The sequence below is a fragment of the Coregonus lavaretus genome (genome assembly GCF_964263955.1).
Source record: "Coregonus lavaretus genome assembly, chromosome: 22".
Lineage (NCBI taxonomy): Eukaryota > Metazoa > Chordata > Actinopteri > Salmoniformes > Salmonidae > Coregonus > Coregonus lavaretus.
Window position 1 is genome coordinate 8,175,082 of NC_140009.1, and position 20,615 is coordinate 8,195,696.

At 47.7% G+C, this 20,615-nt stretch overlaps 1 protein-coding gene across 1 annotated transcript in view; it reads left to right on the plus strand.

Annotated features, from left to right (window-relative positions):
* The window catches only part of LOC311150053 (laminin subunit beta-1-like), a gene marked incomplete at its 5' end in the record, with an annotated part of 56,098 nt that overhangs the window by 19,027 nt on the left and 16,456 nt on the right, over window positions 1–20,615 (plus strand). Inside the window, 14 exons of the mRNA XM_084187298.1 lie at window positions 236–371; window positions 470–543; window positions 720–908; window positions 5,216–5,279; window positions 5,422–5,624; window positions 5,821–5,941; window positions 6,124–6,312; window positions 9,563–9,742; window positions 10,127–10,239; window positions 10,388–10,467; window positions 10,678–10,834; window positions 12,698–12,838; window positions 17,709–17,870; window positions 18,137–18,258. Of these exons, the coding sequence (XP_084043424.1) occupies window positions 236–371; window positions 470–543; window positions 720–908; window positions 5,216–5,279; window positions 5,422–5,624; window positions 5,821–5,941; window positions 6,124–6,312; window positions 9,563–9,742; window positions 10,127–10,239; window positions 10,388–10,467; window positions 10,678–10,834; window positions 12,698–12,838; window positions 17,709–17,870; window positions 18,137–18,258 (1,931 nt within the window). The remainder of the gene's footprint in view (window positions 1–235; window positions 372–469; window positions 544–719; window positions 909–5,215; window positions 5,280–5,421; window positions 5,625–5,820; window positions 5,942–6,123; window positions 6,313–9,562; window positions 9,743–10,126; window positions 10,240–10,387; window positions 10,468–10,677; window positions 10,835–12,697; window positions 12,839–17,708; window positions 17,871–18,136; window positions 18,259–20,615) is intronic.

Below are 20,615 nucleotides of genomic sequence, written 5' to 3' on the forward strand. Positions count from 1 at the left end.
AGTCCCACTAGCTGCCATTGTGACTTGCAAACGAGTGCCCGGCCCACATTTGGGGTTTCCATAGGCAACCAGGGCTTTACTATTGGTGGTGTCAAACTCATGGATACACGTCAGGCCAATGTTGTAATTAACAAGTCTATTTAAGTCAGTGTTACTATATCACACCTAAACAGATTCCAAATGGGGTCATGTGGTATAAACATGATATATACCTACTGCTTCTTTCTCCCTGTAGGAATCAGACAAGTGTTTTGCGTGTAACTCTCAGCATCCTTATGACCCGTACCACCACAAAAACAGTCACCGCGTGGAGAACGTCATCCAACTCAAGGACAGCAACGAGGACCTCACCTGGTGGCAGTCTGTCAACGGTGTGTGTGTGTGTGTGTATGTGTGTGTGTATGTGTGTGTGTGTGTGTGTCATCTGTGATAATCCCTCATTGTGTTCTGTGTGATTTATTCCCTACAGGAGAGGAGGTCGTCAGTATCAGACTGAATCTGGAGGCAGAATTCCACTTCACTCACCTCATCATGAAGTTTAAGGTGAGCGCTGTCTGATGGCTGGCTGCTCAGGAATTTGTCGAGTAATATCCAAGAGACATCAATTCAAAACGATCTACAAACCTTACCAATAAAACAGACATGTAATAAACATCACAGAAATGATTCTGAATAAGTCCCAGACGTTACTGAATACTGTTCCCGCTATCTTTCCATAGACATTCCGACCTGCCGCCATGCTGATAGAGCGTTCGGCTGATTTTGGTCGCTCCTGGAGACCGTACCGTTATTTTGCCTACAACTGCTCCAAGACGTTCCCCAGAGTGCCTGCCCACGCACGCCACCATATCAATGATGTCATCTGTGAGGAGAGATACTCTGACATCGAGCCCTCCACGGAAGGAGAGGTGATGCCATAGAGGGAAACTATACCACCATGAGATATCCTCCTTTATATTTACATTTACATTTACGTCATTTAGCAGACACTCTTATCCAGAGCGACTTACAAATTGGTGCATTCACCTTATAGCCAGTGGGATAACCACTTTACAATATGTTTATTTTATTTTTTTGGGTGGGTGGGGTAAGGGGGGGTAGAAGGATTACTTTATCCTATCCCAGGTATTCCTTAAAGAGGTGGGGTTTCAAGTGTCTCCGGAAGGTGGTGAGTGACTCCGCTGTCCTGGCGTCGTGAGGGAGCTTGTTCCACCATTGGGGTGCCAGAGCAGCGAACAGTTTTGACTGGGCTGAGCGGGAACTGTGCTTCCGCAGAGGTAGGGGGGCCAGCAGGCCAGAGGTGGATGAACGCAATGCCCTCGTTTGGGTGTAGGGACTGATCAGAGCCTGAAGGTACGGAGGTGCCGTTCCCCTCACAGCTCCGTAGGCAAGCACCATGGTCTTGTAGCAGATGCGAGCTTCAACTGGAAGCCAGTGGAGTGTGCGGAGGAGCGGGGTGACGTGAGAGAACTTGGGAAGGTTGAACACCAGACGGGCTGCGGCATTCTGCATGAGTTGTGGGGGTTTAATGGCACAGGCAGGGAGCCCAGCCAACAGCGAGTTGCAGTAATCCAGACGGGAGATGACAAGTGCCTGGATTAGGACCTGTGCCGCTTCCTGTGTAAGGCAGGGTCGTACTCTCCGAATGTTGTAGAGCATGAACCTACAGGATCGGGTCACCGCCTTGATGTTAGCGGAGAATGACAGGGTGTTGTCCAGGGTCACGCCAAGGCTCTTCGCACTCTGGGAGGAGGACACAACGGAGTTGTCAACCGTGATGGCGAGATCATGGAACGGGCAGTCCTTCCCCGGGAGGAAGAGCAGCTCCGTCTTGCCGATGTTCAGCTTGAGGTGGTGATCCGTCATCCACACTGATATGTCTGCCAGACATGCAGAGATGCGATTCGCCACCTTGGTTATCAGAAGGGGGAAAGGAGAAGATTAGTTGTGTGTCATCTGCGTAGCAATGATAGGAGAGGCCATGTGAGGATATGACAGAGCCAAGTGACTTGGTGTATAGCGAGAATAGGAGAGAGTCTAGAACTGAGCCCTGGGGGACACCAGTGGTGAGAGCACGTGGTGCGGAGACAGATTCTCGCCACGCCACTTGGTAGGAGCGACCGGTCAGGTAGGTCGTAATCCAAGAGTGAGCCGCGCCGGAGATGCCCAACTCGGAGAGGAGGATCTGATGGTTCACAGTATCAAAGGCAGCAGACAGGTCTAGAAGGACAAGAGCAGAGGAGAGAGAGTTAGCTTTAGCAGTGCGGAGAGCCTCCGTGACACAGAGAAGAGCAGTCTCAGTTGAATGACCAGTCTTGAAACCTGACTGGTTTGGATCAAGAAGGTCATTCTGAGAGAGATAGCAAGAGAGTTGGCTAAAGATGGCACGCTCAAGCGTTTTGGAGAGAAAAGAAAGAAGGGATACTGGTCTGTAGTTGTTGACATCGGAGGGATCGAGTGTAGGTTTTTTGAGAAGGGGTGCAACTCTCGCTCTCTTGAAGACGGAAGGGACATAGCCAGCGGTCAAGGATGAGTTGATGAGCGAGGTGAGGTAAGGGAGAAGGTCACCGGAGATGGTCTGGAGAAGAGAGGAGGGGATAGGGTCAAGCGGGCAGGTTGTTGGGCGGCCGGCCGTCACAAGTCGCAAGATTTCATCTGGAGAGAGAGGGGAGAAAGAAGTCAAAGAATAGGATAGGGCAGTGTGAGCAGGACCAGCAGTGTCATTTGACTTAACAATGTCGTCAACCTTCTTTTCAAAATGGTTGACGAAGTCATCCACAGAGAGGGAGGAGGGGGGGGGAGGGGGAGGAGGATTCAGCAGGGAGGAGAAGCTGGCAAAGAGCTTCCTAGGGTTAGAGGCAGATGCTTGGAATTTAGAGTGGTAGAAAGTGGCTTTAGCAGCAGAAACAGAGGAAGAAAATGTAGAGACGATGGAGTGAAAAGATGCCAGGTCCGCAGGGAGTCTAGTTTTCCTCCATTTCCAAAGGGAGGAGAGGAGGGTTGAGGAGGCAGAATCAGGAGATTGGAGGGAGAAGGATTGAGCAGAGGGAAGAGATGATAGGATGGAAGAGGAGAGAGTAGCGGGAGAGAGAGAGCGAAGGTTGCGACGGCGCATTACCATCTGAGTAGGGGCAGAGTGAGTAGTGTTGGAGGAGAGCGACAGAGAAAAGGATACAAAGTAGTGGTCGGAGACATGGAGGGGAGTTGCAGTGAGATTAGTAGAAGAACAGTATCTAGTAAAGATGAGGTCAAGCGTATTGCCTGCCTTGTGAGTAGGGGGGGACGGTGAGAGGGTGAGGTCAAAAGAGGAGAGGAGTGGAAAGAAGGAGGCAGAGAGAAATTAGTCAAAGGTATACGTAGGGAGGTTAAAGTCACCCAGAACTGTGAGGGGTGAGCCATCCTCAGGAAAGGAACTTATCAAGGCGTCAAGCTCATTGATGAACTCTCCAAGGGAACCTGGAGGGCGATAAATGACAAGGATGTTAAGCTTGAATGGGCTAGTGACTGTGACAGCATGGCATTCAAATGAGGAGATAGACAGATGGGTCAGGGGAAAAAGAGAGAATGTCCACTTGGGAGAGATGAGGATTCCTGTGCCACCACCCCGCTGACCAGATGCTCTCGGGGTATGCGAGAACACATGGTCAGACGAGGAGAGAGCAGTAGGAGTAGCAGTGTTTTCAGTGGTAATCCATGTTTCCGTCAGCGCCAAGAAGTCGAGGGACTGGAGGGTAGCATAGGCTGAGATGAACTCTGCCTTGTTGGCCGCAGAACGGCAGTTCCAGAGGCTGCCGGAGACCTGGAACTCCACGTGGGTCGTGCGTGCAGGGACCACCAGGTTAGAGAGGCAGCAGCCACGCAATGTGAGGCGTTTGTATAGCCTGTGCGGAGAGGAGAGAACAGGGATAGACAGAGGCATAGTTGACAGGCTACAGAAAATGACTACAATAATGCAAAGGAGATCGGAATGAAATGAACTAAACATCTGGGAAAGCGAGAGAGCGGGGTCTCCCTCACTTACGTTTCACTGAAACACCCAAATATAACTCTCCCAACTTCCACCTCAGAGGGGTAGCCTACATTGTCTAATTCTCTGTATGGTAATAATAATAAATATTATTTTGTAAAGTGGTTTCTTGCATCATACAACACAATCCAATTTACAGTTACCTATTTGGCCCATGGTGTTACAAACCAAGTAAAAAAATCAAGAATTCATGTCAAGCCCTTCATAATGTCAAAATGTGTTTTAAAGTATCCTGCAATGCAGGCCGGCATTGAACACCACATATAGGCTACTGTAGGCTATGTCATATAAATAAAAAGCTATCTAGAACTGTAAGGGTACAGCCTCAGTGTTCACTGTAAACGCGCGCGGGAAGTTGCGCAAAAGTCTCACAGTGTTCAAGTTTCCGCTCACAAGACCTATAATTTGCTCAGTTCCCCAAAAAACTATTTTATTTAAATAAATCCTGCTTCACTTTGGAAAGTAGAAGGAATATTGTAAAAGCAACGCTTCTCCCAGTGCTTGATTATGGTGATGTCATCTACAGGCATACAGCAGCCTCTGTTTTAAAACCTTTAGCACTGTGTTTTATCACAGTGTTCATATAAAAGTTAAATAAAAAAATGCAATATAAATACAAAATATGTATTTTGAACACGGCACCCAAATATACATTTTTGACTAGAAACATTTTAACTGAGCCAATTTCTCTTTCTGTATTATTTATCTAGTCAAAACATGTCACTACACCTCTACACATCACCATTGGGACAATCCAATTTGCTAGACCCCATTATTTTCTATAATGCATATGACTAGATTTTGTCAGCATAAAGGACACAACAAATAAATAAATAAAACAACAAATATATACATTTTTTATTTTTTTATTTTTTATGTGTTTTAAAATGACCCACTTACTGTTGGGGAGTGGAACCAGAGAGGAAGCTTGTGTTACCTTTCTCACACCACTACAGTATTCATTTCAACAGACCCTTTCCATCCCCCTTTGTTAGAGTTCAATATATGCCCAGGACTATATTGAGGTTCAGGCTGTTGTAATGTCCAGTTGATTATGTAAATAGTATTGTAGAACTCTGGTATTGATGGTCCATTTGAGGGTGAGTCATTGATATGAATGTATGATTACAACGGATCTGTTCATGAACTGTTAGTTCAATCTCTTTATTACTTTTTCATCTCTTTCAGGTCATTTATAAAGTGCTTGACCCTGCCATACATGTGAAAGACCCATACAGTCTTGAGATTCAAGGTGAGACAAATACTTGGGAAATGAGATCAATTCAGAGAACAAGTCAGAGGACGACTGAAAGTAACCTATGAATTATAAATTCTGTAGGACATTCATTCCAAAAAATGACAAATGGATGTAAACACCCGCTTTTATTCCGTAGAGCTGCTGCGGATCACCAACCTACGGATCAATTTCACCAAGCTGCACACCCTGGGAGATAACCTGCTGGACCGGCGCTCTGACGTTCTGCAGAAGTACTACTACTCCCTGTATGAGCTGGTGGTGAGGGGCAGCTGCTTCTGCTACGGACACGCCTCCGAGTGTGCCCCCGTACCAGGGGTGGACGCCAGGGACAACGGCATGGTGGGTGGGACGGAGGCATGGTGGGAGGGACAGGGGCGTGGTGGGTCATGTCCAGTCAACTATTTTTAGACCTTGGTTTACGTCACATGTCCCTGTGTGGGAACCCATGGTCATTGCATATGAAGATGACTGTGAACAAAATGTCCAAGAGACAATGATAACTGTCATGTTTTCTTTTTGTGCTGTGATTGGTCAGATCCATGGGCGATGTGTTTGCGAACACAACACTGAGGGGTTGAACTGTGAGCACTGCAGAGACTTCCACAATGACCTGCCCTGGAGCCCAGCCGAGGCCGACAACCCTCACACATGCAAAGGTGAGACTACACTTTAGTCACCGGTAGTAGTAAAACAACGCAAACTCACTTGTAGTGGGAGAAATCTGTTGATGTAAACATCCAACCCCAAACCATATGTAGAATGAACACTACACACATAGCTGCAGAAACAACACGCAGGACCATTTCTGATGTTTGTGATTTTTTGTTTCTTTACCCAGAATGCAACTGTAACGGTCACTCCAACCAGTGTCACTTTGACATGGCGGTGTACCTGTCCACGGGCAATGCCAACGGTGGCGTCTGTGACGACTGTCTCCACAACACCATGGGACGCACCTGTGAGATGTGTAAACCCTTCTACTACCAGGACCCCAGCAGGGACATCAGAGATCCAGGAGTCTGTACTGGTGAGTAGAGGGGGTCTGGAATAAAACACATCAGAGACCCAGGAGTCTGTACTGGTGAGTAGAGGGGGTCTGGAATAAAACACATCAGAGATCCAGGAGTCTGTACTGGTGGGTAGAGGGGGTCTGGAATAAAACACATCAGAGATCCAGGAGTCTGTACTGGTGAGTAGAGGGGGTCTGGAATAAAACACATCAGAGACCCAGGAGTCTGTACTGGTGAGTAGAGGGGGTCTGGAATAAAACACATCAGAGACCCAGGAGTCTTTACTGGTGAGTAGAGGGGGTCTGGAATAAAACACATCAGAGATCCAGGAGTCTGTACTGGTGAGTAGAGGGGGTCTGGAATAAAACACATCAGAGACCCAGGAGTCTTTACTGGTGAGTATAGGGGGTCTGGAATAAAACACATCAGAGATCCAGGAGTCTGTACTGGTGAGTAGAGGGGGTCTGGAATAAAACACATCAGAGACCCAGGAGTCTGTACTGGTGAGTAGAGGGGGTCTGGAATAAAACACATCAGAGACCCAGGAGTCTGTACTGGTGAGTAGAGGGGGTCTGGAATAAAACACATCAGAGACCCAGGAGTCTGTACTGGTGAGTAGAGGGGGTCTGGAATAAAACACATCAGAGACCCAGGAGTCTGTACTGGTGAGTAGAGGGGGTCTGGAATAAAACACATCAGAGATCCAGGAGTCTGTACTGGTGAGTAGAGGGGGTCTGGAATAAAACATATCAGAGACCCAGGAGTCTGTACTGGTGAGTAAAGGGGGTCTGGAATAAAACACACCAGAGATCCAGGAGTCTGTACTGGTGAGTAGAGGGGGTCTGGAATAAAACACATCAGAGATCCAGGAGTCTGTACTGGTGAGTAGAGGGGGTCTGGAATAAAACACATCAGAGATCCAGGAGTCTGTACTGGTGAGTAGAGGGGGTCTGGAATAAAACACATCAGAGACCCAGGAGTCTGTACTGGTGAGTAGAGGGGGTCTGGAATAAAACACATCAGAGATCCAGAGGTCTGTACTGGTGAGTAGAGGGGGTCTGGAATAAAACACATCAGAGACCCAGGAGTCTGTACTGGTGAGTAGAGGGGGTCTGGAATAAAACACATCAGAGATCCAGGAGTCTGTACTGGTGAGGAGAGGGGGTCTGGAATAAAACACATCAGAGATCCAGGAGTCTGTACTGATGAGTAGAGGGGGTCTGGAATAAAACACATCAGAGATCCAGGAGTCTGTACTGGTGAGTAGAGGGGGTCTGGAATAAAACACATCAGAGACCCAGGAGTCTGTACTGGTGAGTAGAGGGGGTCTGGAATAAAACACATCAGAGATCCAGGAGTCTGTACTGGTGAGTAGAGGGGGTCTGGAATAAAACACATCAGAGATCCAGGAGTCTGTACTGGTGAGTAGAGGGGGTCTGGAATAAAACACATCAGAGATCCAGGAGTCTGTACTGGTGAGTAGAGGGGGTATGGAATAAAACACATCAGAGACCCAGGAGTCTGTACTGGTGAGTAAAGGGGGTCTGGAATAAAACACATCAGAGACCCAGGAGTCTGTACTGGTGAGTAGAGGGGGTCTGGAATAAAACACATCAGAGATCCAGGAGTCTGTACTGGTGAGTAGAGGGGGTCTGGAATAAAACACATCAGAGACCCAGGAGTCTGTACTGGTGAGTAGAGGGGGTCTGGAATAAAACACATCAGAGACCCAGGAGTCTGTACTGGTGAGTAGAGGGGGTCTGGAATAAAACACATCAGAGACCCAGGAGTCTGTACTGGTGAGTAGAGGGGGTCTGGAATAAAACACATCAGAGATCCAGGAGTCTGTACTGGTGAGTAGAGGGGGTCTGGAATAAAACACATCAGAGATCCAGGAGTCTGTACTGGTGAGTAGAGGGGGTCTGGAATTAAACACATCAGAGATCCAGGAGTCTGTACTGGTGAGTAGAGGGGGTCTGGAATAAAACACATCAGAGACCCAGGAGTCTGTACTGGTGAGTAGAGGGGGTCTGGAATAAAACACATCAGAGATCCAGAGGTCTGTACTGGTGAGTAGAGGGGGTCTGGAATAAAACACATCAGAGACCCAGGAGTCTGTACTGGTGAGTAGAGGGGGTCTGGAATAAAACACATCAGAGATCCAGGAGTCTGTACTGGTGAGGAGAGGGGGTCTGGAATAAAACACATCAGAGATCCAGGAGTCTGTACTGATGAGTAGAGGGGGTCTGGAATAAAACACATCAGAGATCCAGGAGTCTGTACTGGTGAGTAGAGGGGGTCTGGAATAAAACACATCAGAGACCCAGGAGTCTGTACTGGTGAGTAGAGGGGGTCTGGAATAAAACACATCAGAGATCCAGGAGTCTGTACTGGTGAGTAGAGGGGGTCTGGAATAAAACACATCAGAGATCCAGGAGTCTGTACTGGTGAGTAGAGGGGGTCTGGAATAAAACACATCAGAGATCCAGGAGTCTGTACTGGTGAGTAGAGGGGGTATGGAATAAAACACATCAGAGACCCAGGAGTCTGTACTGGTGAGTAAAGGGGGTCTGGAATAAAACACATCAGAGACCCAGGAGTCTGTACTGGTGAGTAGAGGGGGTCTGGAATAAAACACATCAGAGATCCAGGAGTCTGTACTGGTGAGTAGAGGGGGTCTGGAATAAAACACATCAGAGACCCAGGAGTCTGTACTGGTGAGTAGAGGGGGTCTGGAATAAAACACATCAGAGACCCAGGAGTCTGTACTGGTGAGTAGAGGGGGTCTGGAATAAAACACATCAGAGACCCAGGAGTCTGTACTGGTGAGTAGAGGGGGTCTGGAATAAAACACATCAGAGATCCAGGAGTCTGTACTGGTGAGTAGAGGGGGTCTGGAATAAAACACATCAGAGATCCAGGAGTCTGTACTGGTGAGTAGAGGGGGTCTGGAATTAAACACATCAGAGATCCAGGAGTCTGTACTGGTGAGTAGAGGGGGTCTGGAATAAAACACATCAGAGACCCAGGAGTCTGTACTGGTGAGTAGAGGGGGTCTGGAATAAAACACATCAGAGATCCAGGAGTCTGAACTGGTGAGTAGAGGGGGTCTGGAATAAAACACATTAGTCTTGTGTTCTGCTGTCTGAATACCTCTATGTGTTGTTGGTTATACAGTGTAGATGGAATACTCACTCTTTGCCCATCTTGTCCTCTCTATACACCACTCTGTCTCTCTATCTTCCTGTTCTCCCTCTCTGTCTCCAGCGTGTGACTGTGATCCTGTGGGTTCCATGGAGGGAGGTATATGTGACAGCCACACAGACCAGGACATGAGTATGATCGCGGGGCAGTGCCGCTGTAAGCTGAATGTGAAGGGGACCCGCTGTGACTACTGCAAGGAGGGATACTACGGCCTGAGCCAGAACGACCCACAGGGCTGCCAACGTGAGTGTGTGTGTGTGCGTGTGTGCGTGTGTGTGCACTTGTGTGTTTTTTTTTAAATATATTGTTTTTTGGGGGCCGGGGGGATGAACTCAATATACTTCAAAATGACTAAAACCAAACCGAAACTGTGTAGAAATGTGTAGAAGGACCAGCTGGATAATAATCACCTAAATGAAAGCTAGGCAGTCAGGGAGTCTCGAAAATTCCCAAAACGATGTATAGAGGACCATTTTTTGCTAATTTGTACAGCGAGGAAATATAACACATTTTCAGTGTGGCCCTCCGGACCTCGTTGAAGACCGAATGCGGCCCCCTCATTTGACACCCCTGGTGTAAACCGTATGTGTGTGTGTGTGTGTGTGTGTGTGTGTTTGTTACCCTCAGCGTGTAACTGTGACCCTCGAGGGATTATAATGCTGGGAGCACCATGTGATCAGATCAGCGGGGACTGCTCCTGTAAGAGATACGTCACAGGCCGCTACTGCAACCAGTGTCTGGTAAGACTGGCCCTGAGCGCTTCGTAGACCTTCTCACACACCGTTTGTCCCATGTTATACACTATTCCTTTCTGATGCCTCATCTTGCAATTATTGTATGGAAGTTTCTGAGGCTGTGGTCATGATGTGTGTGTCCCCTCCCCTTTAGCCAGAGTACTGGGGTCTCAGTAATGACCTAGCAGGCTGCAGAGCATGTGACTGTGACTTTGGTGGAGCCTACAGCAACAGGTACGCCCGACGTTGCAGGAGAATTGCTTATCTCTTGTGTGTGTGTGTTTGATTGATGGCACTGAATAGGAAACTGTTCTTTATTACTAGGTGTTACATTCAATCAAATTATCATTACTGTACATGTCTACGTTTCTTAACTGTTTGTTGACTCGCGATTTGTAAATGAGCGAGACTATGACATCTATGTGTATGTCTGTGTATATGCAGGTGTATGGTTGAAAATGGCCAGTGTGACTGTCGGAGGAATCTGATTGGTCGACAGTGTTCTGACGTGCAGCCTGGGTACTTCTGTGCCCCGCTGGACTACTACAAATACGAGGCAGAGGACGCCGTTGGCCACTCACCTAGTGACCACAACCTTCCGGTGAGCATACACAGTACAAACAGAAAAGCTGTCCACTAGGGCACCATTCATACGGTTGATGACATTTGAGTATAGTCTAGTGTGAATTTAGTCCTTACAAACATACTTTGCTGATCACAGCTCCCACCTGCTACATTGATGAATGTAGAATCCTTGGACGATGTTTAGTCTTGCTCTGGAGATATTTTAGGAAGTGAAATGTCTTGTGCTTTAAACAATGTGTCTAAGTAAGCACCTTCCACTGATATACTATCCGACCGTGCAATTCTTTATCTATGAGACATATGGTTTCAGACTAAACCTTTTCATGTTTGATCTGGTACACAAGTTGTTAACTTCAGGTCATTTCACTCTATTATTTTCTATTCAAGGTCATTCTCAGTGGATTTGAAACTGTATGTCTGCTTAGTCGCTGTGTAGAACAGTATCTGAGGCCTTTATCTGTACCTGGGTCCTGTTGTGGTGTTTGACTGGGTTTATCTGTACCTGGGTTCGGACAGGGAGACAACAACAGACAGGGAGACAACAACAGCAGGCAGCAGCCCTCTGTTATGTTACCTCATATCATACCTCCTGTCTTCTCACCTCCCACAGGGCAAGCCTCAACATCCTCTACTCAAAGCTACATTAAAAAGGAATGTGTAAAGGGGGTTGATCGGTTGTGTTTTGTGAGAACAGAGTACAGGGCCTGCTGGGATGGTGGGTCATGCAGTAGCTGGACTCATGGGTCAAGGGTCAACGGTTAATGTGTTGTCACTTTCAAAATGTTGCACGTTTGAAAACATTATTTATAATACTATGGTGTCAAGGGTTGTGTGGTGGTCATGTGGTGCTATCGATCATAATTATATCAAACCTAATCCTAATCACATCAATCCTAATCATAATGAAATAAATCCTAATCCTAATCATATCAATCCTAATCATAATGATATCAATCATAATTGTCTCTAGCACCACTTCCCCCCCTCTCTGTCTCTCTCTGTCTCTCTCTCTCTCTCTGTCTCTCTCTCTCTCTCTCTCTCTCTCTCTCTCTCTCTCTCTCTCTCTCTCTCTCTCTCTCTCTCTCTCTGTCTCTCTCTCTCTCTCTGTCTCTCTCTCTCTCTCTCTCTCTCTCTCTCTCCTCTCTCTCTCTCTCTCTCTCTCTCTCTCTCGCGCGCGCGCGCGCGCGCGCGCTAACCACACTGATTATTCTTTCTCATTTCCTGGCGTCTCTTTCTCTCTTTTTATTGACTTGGCATCAGTTCTTGCTGAGCAACAGAACTCTTTTGAGGTTGAACTTGCATTAGACGAGGGTGGCAGAATGTTGCGTATGTCAGAGGGCAGAAAGGCATGTGTTGGCTAGCATAGGTTCTGAGTGTTAGCTAGAGTGGGCCTGCAGACAGAGCAGACCAGAGCCCAGTAGCTAGACCACAGACAGGCTCCACTCAGAGCTATGACACTGGCTCAGGGCTGAAGTGACCCAGAAAAAGAGTAGATGCCAGAATTAGTGCTGCCTGCCACACAAATACATACATACATACACACACGCACACACACACACACACACACACACACACACACACACACACACACACACACACACACACACACACACAGCCACAGCTCTCTCTGCCCCTCTCTCTCTCACACACACATTCTAGCAATATATCTCTATCAACATCTTTCCCTCACATACACTCTCTCTCTCTCTCTCTCTTTCTCTGTCTGTTAGAATGAATGTGTCCGTGTGATTTCCTCACTTTCAGCCCAGTCAAAGAACATGTGCAGTTGTTCTGCTCCTAGCAAGGCAGGACACACTTTACCTATTAGTCGATAGTCAGTAAATCAGTTGACCTAGTCCTCTCCTCCACCTCTCCCCAGGGCAAGGCCAGGCCCCAGGCTGAGGTCGACTGTGTGGAGCACCTCAACAACCAGCTGAGGAGACACAGGCGCCATCAACGCATCGCCAGCGCCCAGCAGCAGAGGGCAGCACTGAGACGCATCCGCCAGCTGCAGCAAACGGTAACACACTACCTGTTCCTTCCCTCCAAATAAATAAATCCATAGAAATAGTATGTATTAATATAATTCTATAATATTCTAATCTATTTATTCAATTTCTATGAATAAACATGTTACTGACTTCTATGTTTCCCTCTGCCTTCCCTTGCCTTGAACCACGGCAAAGGTCTTTGATATAGGTTGAATTACATCACACACAGAGAGCTTTGGAAGTTTAGGTTTTAGTGCACTTAGAAAGTTTTGCTGATAAATCCCAGTGAAAAGTGGCCCACACACACGGTAGAGATAGTGGAGAATTTCTCCACACAAACATATTCCACATTCCATAGAACAGTCAGGTGTCAGGTTGGTAGGCTGTAGGCTATAGGCTATGGGGAGGGCTGTAGGCTGTAGGCTGTAGGCTGTAGGCTATGGGGAGGGCTGTAGGCTATGGAGAGGGCTGTAGGCTATGGAGAGGGCTGTAGGCTGTAGACTATGGGGAGGGCTGTAGGCTATGGAGAGGGCTGTAGGCTATAGGCTATGGGGAGGGCTGTAGGCTGTAGGCTATGGGGAGGGCTGTAGGCTGTAGACTATGGGGAGGGCTGTAGGCTATGGAGAGGGCTGTAGGCTATGTGGAGGGCTGTAGGCTATGGAGAGGGCTGTAGGCTATGGAGAGGGCTGTAGGCTATGGGGAGGGCTGTAGGCTATGGGGAGGGCTGTAGGCTGTAGGCTATGGGGAGGGCTGTAGACTATGGGGAGGGCTGTAGGCTATGGGGAGGGCTGTAGGCTATGGGGAGGGCTGTAGGCTATGGGGAGGGCTGTAGGCTGTAGGCTATGGGGAGGGCTGTAGGCTATGGAGAGGGCTGTAGACTATGGGGAGGGCTGTAGGCTATGGGGAGGGCTGTAGGCTATGGGGAGGGCTGTAGGCTGTAGGCTATGGGGAGGGCTGTAGGCTATGGAGAGGGCTGTAGGCTATGGAGAGGGCTGTAGGCTGTAGACTATGTGGAGGGCTGTAGGCTATGGGGAGGGCTGTAGGCTATAGATAGGGCTGTAGGCTATGGAGAGGGCTGTAGGCTGTTGAATATGTGGAGGGCTGTAGGCTATGGGGAGGGCTGTAGGCTATGGAGAGGGCTGTATGCTATGGGGAGGGCTGTAGGCTGTAGACTATGTGGAGGGCTGTAGACTATGTGGAGGGCTGTAGGCTGTAGACTATGTGGAGGGCTGTAGGCTATGGAGAGGGCTGTAGGCTATGGAGAGGGCTGTAGGCTGTAGGCTATGGGGAGGGCTGTAGGCTATGGGGAGGGCTGTAGGCTGTAGGCTATGGAGAGGGCTGTAGGCTGTAGACTATGTGGAGGGCTGTAGGCTATGGAGAGGGCTGTAGGCTATGGAGAGGGCTGTAGGCTGTAGGCTATGGGGAGGGCTGTAGGCTATGGGGAGGGCTGTAGGCTGTAGGCTATGGGGAGGGCTGTAGACTATGGGGAGGGCTGTAGGCTATGGAGAGGGCTGTAGGCTATGGAGAGGGCTGTAGGCTGTAGGCTATGGGGAGGGCTGTAGGCTATGGGGAGGGCTGTAGGCTGTAGGCTATGTGGAGGGCTGTAGACTATGGGGAGGGCTGTAGGCTATGGGGAGGGCTGTAGGCTATGTGGAGGGCTGTAGGCTATGAGGAGGGCTGTAGGCTATGTAGAGGGCTGTAGGCTATAGGGAGGGCTGTAGGCTATGGGGAGGGCTGTAGGCTATGTGGAGGGCTGTAGGCTATGAGGGGGGCTGTAGGCTATGTAGAGGGCTGTAGGCTATAGGGAGGGCTGTAGGCTATGGGGAGGGCTGTAGGCTATGGAGAGGTCTGTAGGCTATGTGGAGGGCTGTAGGCTATGGGGAGGGCTGTAGGCTATGGGGAGGGCTGTAGACTGTAGGCTATGGGGAGGGCTGTAGACTATGGGGAGGGCTGTAGGCTATGGGGAGGGCTGTAGACTATGGGGAGGGCTGTAGGCTAGTGGGGGGCTGTAGGCTATGGGGAGGGCTGTAGGCTATGTGGAGGGCTGTAGGCTATGGGTGGGCTGTGGGTTGTAGGCTAAGGGTGGGCTGTGGGTTATGGGTGGGCTGTGGCTGTGGCTGTAGGCTATGGGTAGGCTGTGGGTGCATGCCACCAGGGCCTGACAGGAGGAATCTGAGTCCACCCATACAGTACATACAGGAATGTGTTTGTTTAGCCAGCTCCCTGAATAGTCTCTCTCCTCCACCACTCAGGTTTGATGACCTGTCAGGATGTCTTAACAGGGCTGTTTCAGATGCTTTAGCTGGAACTTTCACTCCACTAGTTGGCATAGTAACAGGTTTTATCACATGTATAGTATGTCTATGTTTGTTGTTGCATTTTTTTGAGTGCGTTTTCATGTTTGTTCATATTCATCTGTAAATGTGTTTGTGTCTGTGACGTGTGTTTTGTGTGTTTAGTGTGTCTGCGATGTTTGTTTAGTGTGTTTTGTGTGTCTCTGACATGTGTTTAGTGTGTCTCTGACGTGTGTTTAGTGTGTCTGTGACGTGTATTTTGTGTGTTTTGTGTGTCTGTGATGTGTGTTTAGTGTGTTTAGTGTGTCTGTGACGTGTGTTTAGTGTGTTTAGTGTGTCTGTGACGTGTGTTTAGTGTGTTTTGTGTGTCTCTGACATGTGTTTAGTGTGTCTCTGACGTGTGTTTAGTGTGTCTGTGACGTGTATTTTGTGTGTTTAGTGTGTCTGTGACGTGTGTTTCGTGTGTTTAGTGTGTCTGTGACGTGTGTTTCGTGTGTTTAGTGTGTCTCTGACGTGTGTTTAGTGTGTCTGTGACGTGTATTTTGTGTGTTTAGTGTGTCTGTGATGTGTGTTTAGTGTGTTTAGTGTGTCTGTGACGTGTGTTTCGTGTGTTTAGTGTGTCTGTGACGTGTGTTTAGTGTGTTTAGTGTGTCTCTGACATGTGTTTAGTGTGTCTGTGACGTGTGTTTAGTGTGTTTAGTGTGTCTGTGACGTGTGTTTAGTGTGTTTTGTGTGTCTCTGACGTGTGTTTAGTGTGTCTCTGACGTGTGTTTAGTGTGTCTGTGACGTGTATTTAGTGTGTTTAGTGTGTCTGTGATGTGTGTTTAGTGTGTTTAGTGTGTCTGTGACGTGTGTTTCGTGTGTTTAGTGTGTCTGTGACGTGTCTTTCGTGTGTTTAGTGTGTCTGTGACGTGTGTTTAGTGTGTGTAGTGTGTCTCTGACGTGTGTTTAGTGTGTCTGTGACGTGTGTTTAGTGTGTTTAGTGTGTCTGTGACGTGTGTTTCGTGTGTTTAGTGTGTCTGTGACGTGTGTTTCGTGTGTTTAGTGTGTCTGTGACGTTTGTTTAGTGTGTTTAGTGTGTCTGTGATGTTTGTTTAGTGTGTTTTGTGTGTCTCTGACGTGTGTTTAGTGTGTCTCTGACGTGTGTTTAGTGTGTCTGTGACGTGTATTTTGTGTGTTTAGTGTGTCTGTGATGTGTGTTTAGTGTGTTTAGTGTGTCTGTGACATGTGTTTCGTGTGTTTAGTGTGTCTGTGACGTGTGTTTCGTGTGTTTAGTGTGTCTGTGACGTGTGTTTAGTGTGTTTAGTGTGTTCCTCTTTAAGGAATACCTGGGATAGGATAAAGTAATCCTTCTACCCCCCCGCCCCCCCCAAAAAAAAAAAAAAAAAAAACATATTGTAAAGTGGTTATCCCACTGGCTATAGGGTGAATGCACCTATTTGTAAGTCGCTCTGGATAAGAGCGTCTGCTAAATGACGTAAATGTAAATGTAATGTAAATGTGTGTCTCTGACGTGTGTTTAGTGTGTCTGTGACGTGTGTTTAGTGTGTTTAGTGTGTCTGTGATGTTTGTTTAGTGTGTTTAGTGTGTCTGTGATGTTTGTTTAGTGTGTTTAGTGTGTCTGTGACGTGTGTTTAGTGTGTTTAGTGTGTCTCTGACATGTGTTTAGTGTGTTTAGTGTGTCTCTGACGTGTGTTTAGTGTGTCTGTGACGTGTGTTTCGTGTGTTTAGTGTGTCTGTGATGTTTGTTTAGTGTGTTTAGTGTGTCTGTGACGTGTGTTTAGTGTGTTTAGTGTGTCTCTGACGTGTGTTTAGTGTGTCTGTGACATGTGTTTAGTGTGTTTAGTGTGTCTGTGACGTGTGTTTAGTGTGTTTAGTGTGTATGTGATGTTTGTTTAGTGTGTCTGTGACATGTGTTTAGTGTGTCTGTGACGTGTGTTTAGTGTGTCTGTGACATGTGTTTAGTGTGTTTAGTGTGTCTGTGACGTGTGTTTAGTGTGTTTAGTGTGTCTGTGACGTGTGTTTAGTGTTTTTTTAGTGTGTCTGTGACGTGTGTTTAGTGTGTTTTTAGTGTGTCTGTGACGTGTGTTTAGTGTGTCTGTGACATGTGTTTAGTGTGTTTAGTGTGTCTGTGACGTGTGTTTAGTGTGTTTAGTGTGTCTGTGACGTGTGTTTAGTGTTTTTTTAGTGTGTCTGTGACGTGTGTTTAGTGTGTTTTTAGTGTGTCTGTGACGTGTGTTTAGTGTGTCTGTGACATGTGTTTAGTGTGTTTAGTGTGTCTGTGACGTGTGTTTAGTGTGTTTACTGTGTCTGTCACGTGTGTTTAGTGTTTTTTTAGTGTGTCTGTGACGTGTTTTTAGTGTGTTTTTAGTGTGTCTGTGACGTGCGTTTAGTGTGTCTGTGACGTGTGTTTAGTGTTTCTGTAACGTGTGTTTAGTGTGTTTAGTGTGTTTAGTGTGTCTGTGACGTGTGTTTAGTGTGTTTAGTGTGTTTAGTGTGTTTAGTGTTTCTGTAACGTGTGTTTAGTGTGTTTAGTGTGTCTGTGACGTGTGTTTAGTGTGTTTTTAGTGTGTCGTGTTAAAGGGTCATCCTCTGTGTTTTCCAGCCGGATGTGAGGAGTGTCCACAGGGAGAGATCCCAGGGTCACATGGTCACCTGGACTGGACCTGGTTTTGCCCGGGTCAAAGATGGAGCTGGACTGGTCTTCACCATAGACAACATCCCCCATGCCATGGACTATGACATCACGATCCGCTATGAGCCAGAGGTACAGCATGCTTCATGTCTTCCCCACATTGCACTGCTGCTGTACGGTAATACCAGGCCAACCCAATGTAGAGTATTACACTTTGGAAGACCCTTAAATAAGTCTGTATTTGTAACACATTGACAATCGCAGAAATGTAAATGTTGTCTCTCTCCTTTCTGTCTCTGCTGGAGAGTTGGACATATGATAACAATGTAACAGTGTGGAACCAATGCTGTTACCACCCTTTAAAACACTGCCTGTTGTGTGTGTGTGTGTGTTTGTAGTCTACAGAAGACTGGGAGGCCATAGTGAGCGTTACCTCCCAGCTGCTACCGTCTAGCTCCCGCTGTGGCAACCTGCTGCCTACTGAACAGCTCTATACAGTCACCCTGCCACACCACAGGAGGTAATACTGATAAAACCAACCCTAACCCTAACCCCAACCCCAACCCCAACCCTAACCCTAACCCTAACCCTAACCCTAACCCTAACCCTAACCTCCTGCCTACTGAACAGCTCGATACAGTCACCCTGCCACACCACAGGAGGTAATACTGATAAAACCAACCCTAACCCTAAGCCTAACCCTAACCCTAACCTCCTGCCTACTGAACAGCTCTATACAGTCACCCTGCCACACCACAGGAGGTAATACTGATAAAACCAACCCTAACCCTAACCCCAACCCTAACCCTAACCCTGACCCTAACTTCCTGCCTACTGAACAGCTCGATACAGTCACCCTGCCACACCACAGGAGGTAAAACTGATAGAACCAACCCTAACCCTAACCCCAACCCTAACCTCCTGCCTACTGAACAGCTCGAAACAGTCACCCTGCCACACCACAGGAGGTACTACTGATAGAGCCAACCCTAACCCCAACCCCAACCCTAACCCCAACCCTAACCCTAACCTCCTGCCTACTGAACAGCTCGATACAGTCACCCTGCCACACCACAGGAGGTACTACTGATAGAACCAACCCCAACCCTAACCCCAACCCCAACCCCAACCCTAACCCTAACCCTAACCCTAACCCTAACCCTAACCCTAACCCTAACCTCCTGCCTACTGAACAGCTCGATACAGTCACCCTGCCACACCACAGGAGGTAATACTGATAAAACCAACCCTAACCCTAACCCCAACCCTAACCCTAACCCTGACCCTAACTTCCTGCCTACTGAACAGCTCGATACAGTCACCCTGCCACACCACAGGAGGTAAAACTGATAGAACCAACCCTAACCCTAACCCCAACCCTAACCTCCTGCCTACTGAACAGCTCGAAACAGTCACCCTGCCACACCACAGGAGGTACTACTGATAGAGCCAACCCTAACCCCAACCCCAATCCTAACCCCAACCCTAACCCTAACCTCCTGCCTACTGAACAGCTCGATACAGTCACCCTGCCACACCACAGGAGGTACTACTGATAGAACCAACCCCAACCCTAACCCCAACCCCAACCCCAACCCTAACCCTAACCCTAACCCTAACCCTAACCCTAACCCTAACCCTAACCCTAACCTCCTGCCTACTGAACAGCTCGATACAGTCACCCTGCCACACCACAGGAGGTAATACTGATAAAACCAACCCTAACCCTAACCCCAACCCCAACCCTAACCCTAACCCTAACCCTAACCCCAACCCCAACCCAACCCCAACCCTAACCCTAACCTCCTGCCTACTGAACAGCTCGATACAGTCACCCTGCCACACCACAGGAGGTACTACTGATAGAACCAACCCCAACCCTAACCCCAACCCCAACCCCAACCCTAACCCTAACCCTAACCCTAACCCTAACCCTAACCCTAACCTCCTGCCTACTGAACAGCTCTATACAGTCACCCTGCCACACCACAGGTGTGTGTCTGTGTGTGTCTGTCTCTGTGTGTGTCTGTGTGTGTGTGTCTCTGTGTGTGTGTGTGTGTGTGTGTGTGTGTGTGTTCGTGTGTGGATAAGAGCGTCTGCTTAATAACTCAAATGTAAAATGTGTGTGTACGTGTGCATGTGTGTGTGAGAGAGTGTGTGTGTGTTTTAGTATAGGTTTTAATAGATATGTTTCCCATATATGTGTCGTTAATGTGTACAAACCTGTATGTCAGTATATGTGTGGTCTCTTGAATAATCTCATGTATAAATTTAACAGTGACTCCTATTATATTATCAAACCTTCTAGCAATATTTACTATCCAGCTGATCAACTGATTACTAAGGATTTCATGCCATTCCTAAAATGTGTTGGATATCCCACTTTATTATATGATACAGAAATAGGAGACAGTGTCCTGTAGCTTAGCTCTGGGTGTGAGAGAATATTATTCTGATAAGGTCATGGATAGTGTGTTGAGATTGAGGAACCTTGAAAACGCCCAGTCTGAGTGAGAGCAAGTTACTGTAGGTTAATTTAGATTGTTTTAGATTTATTGAGCTAAGCGTCTGCTTGAGATCACAGATGGTTAAGATAAAAGCTTGCCAAAAGTTAAAGCATTATTGAGTGATTTGACTGTGAACATTTTCCCTGTGTGTATGGCTGTTCACAATGAGCGTCCACCCGGGGGGGGCCTTAAAGAGAATACTGTTAGGAGAGCATGTTTAACCAGGAGGGGGGGCCTTAAAGGGAATACTGTTAGGAGAGCATGTTTAACCAGGAGGGGGGGGCCTTAAAGAGAATACTGTTAGGAGAGCATGTTTAACCAGGAGGGGGGGCCTTTAAGGGAATACTGTTAGGAGAGCATGTTTAACCAG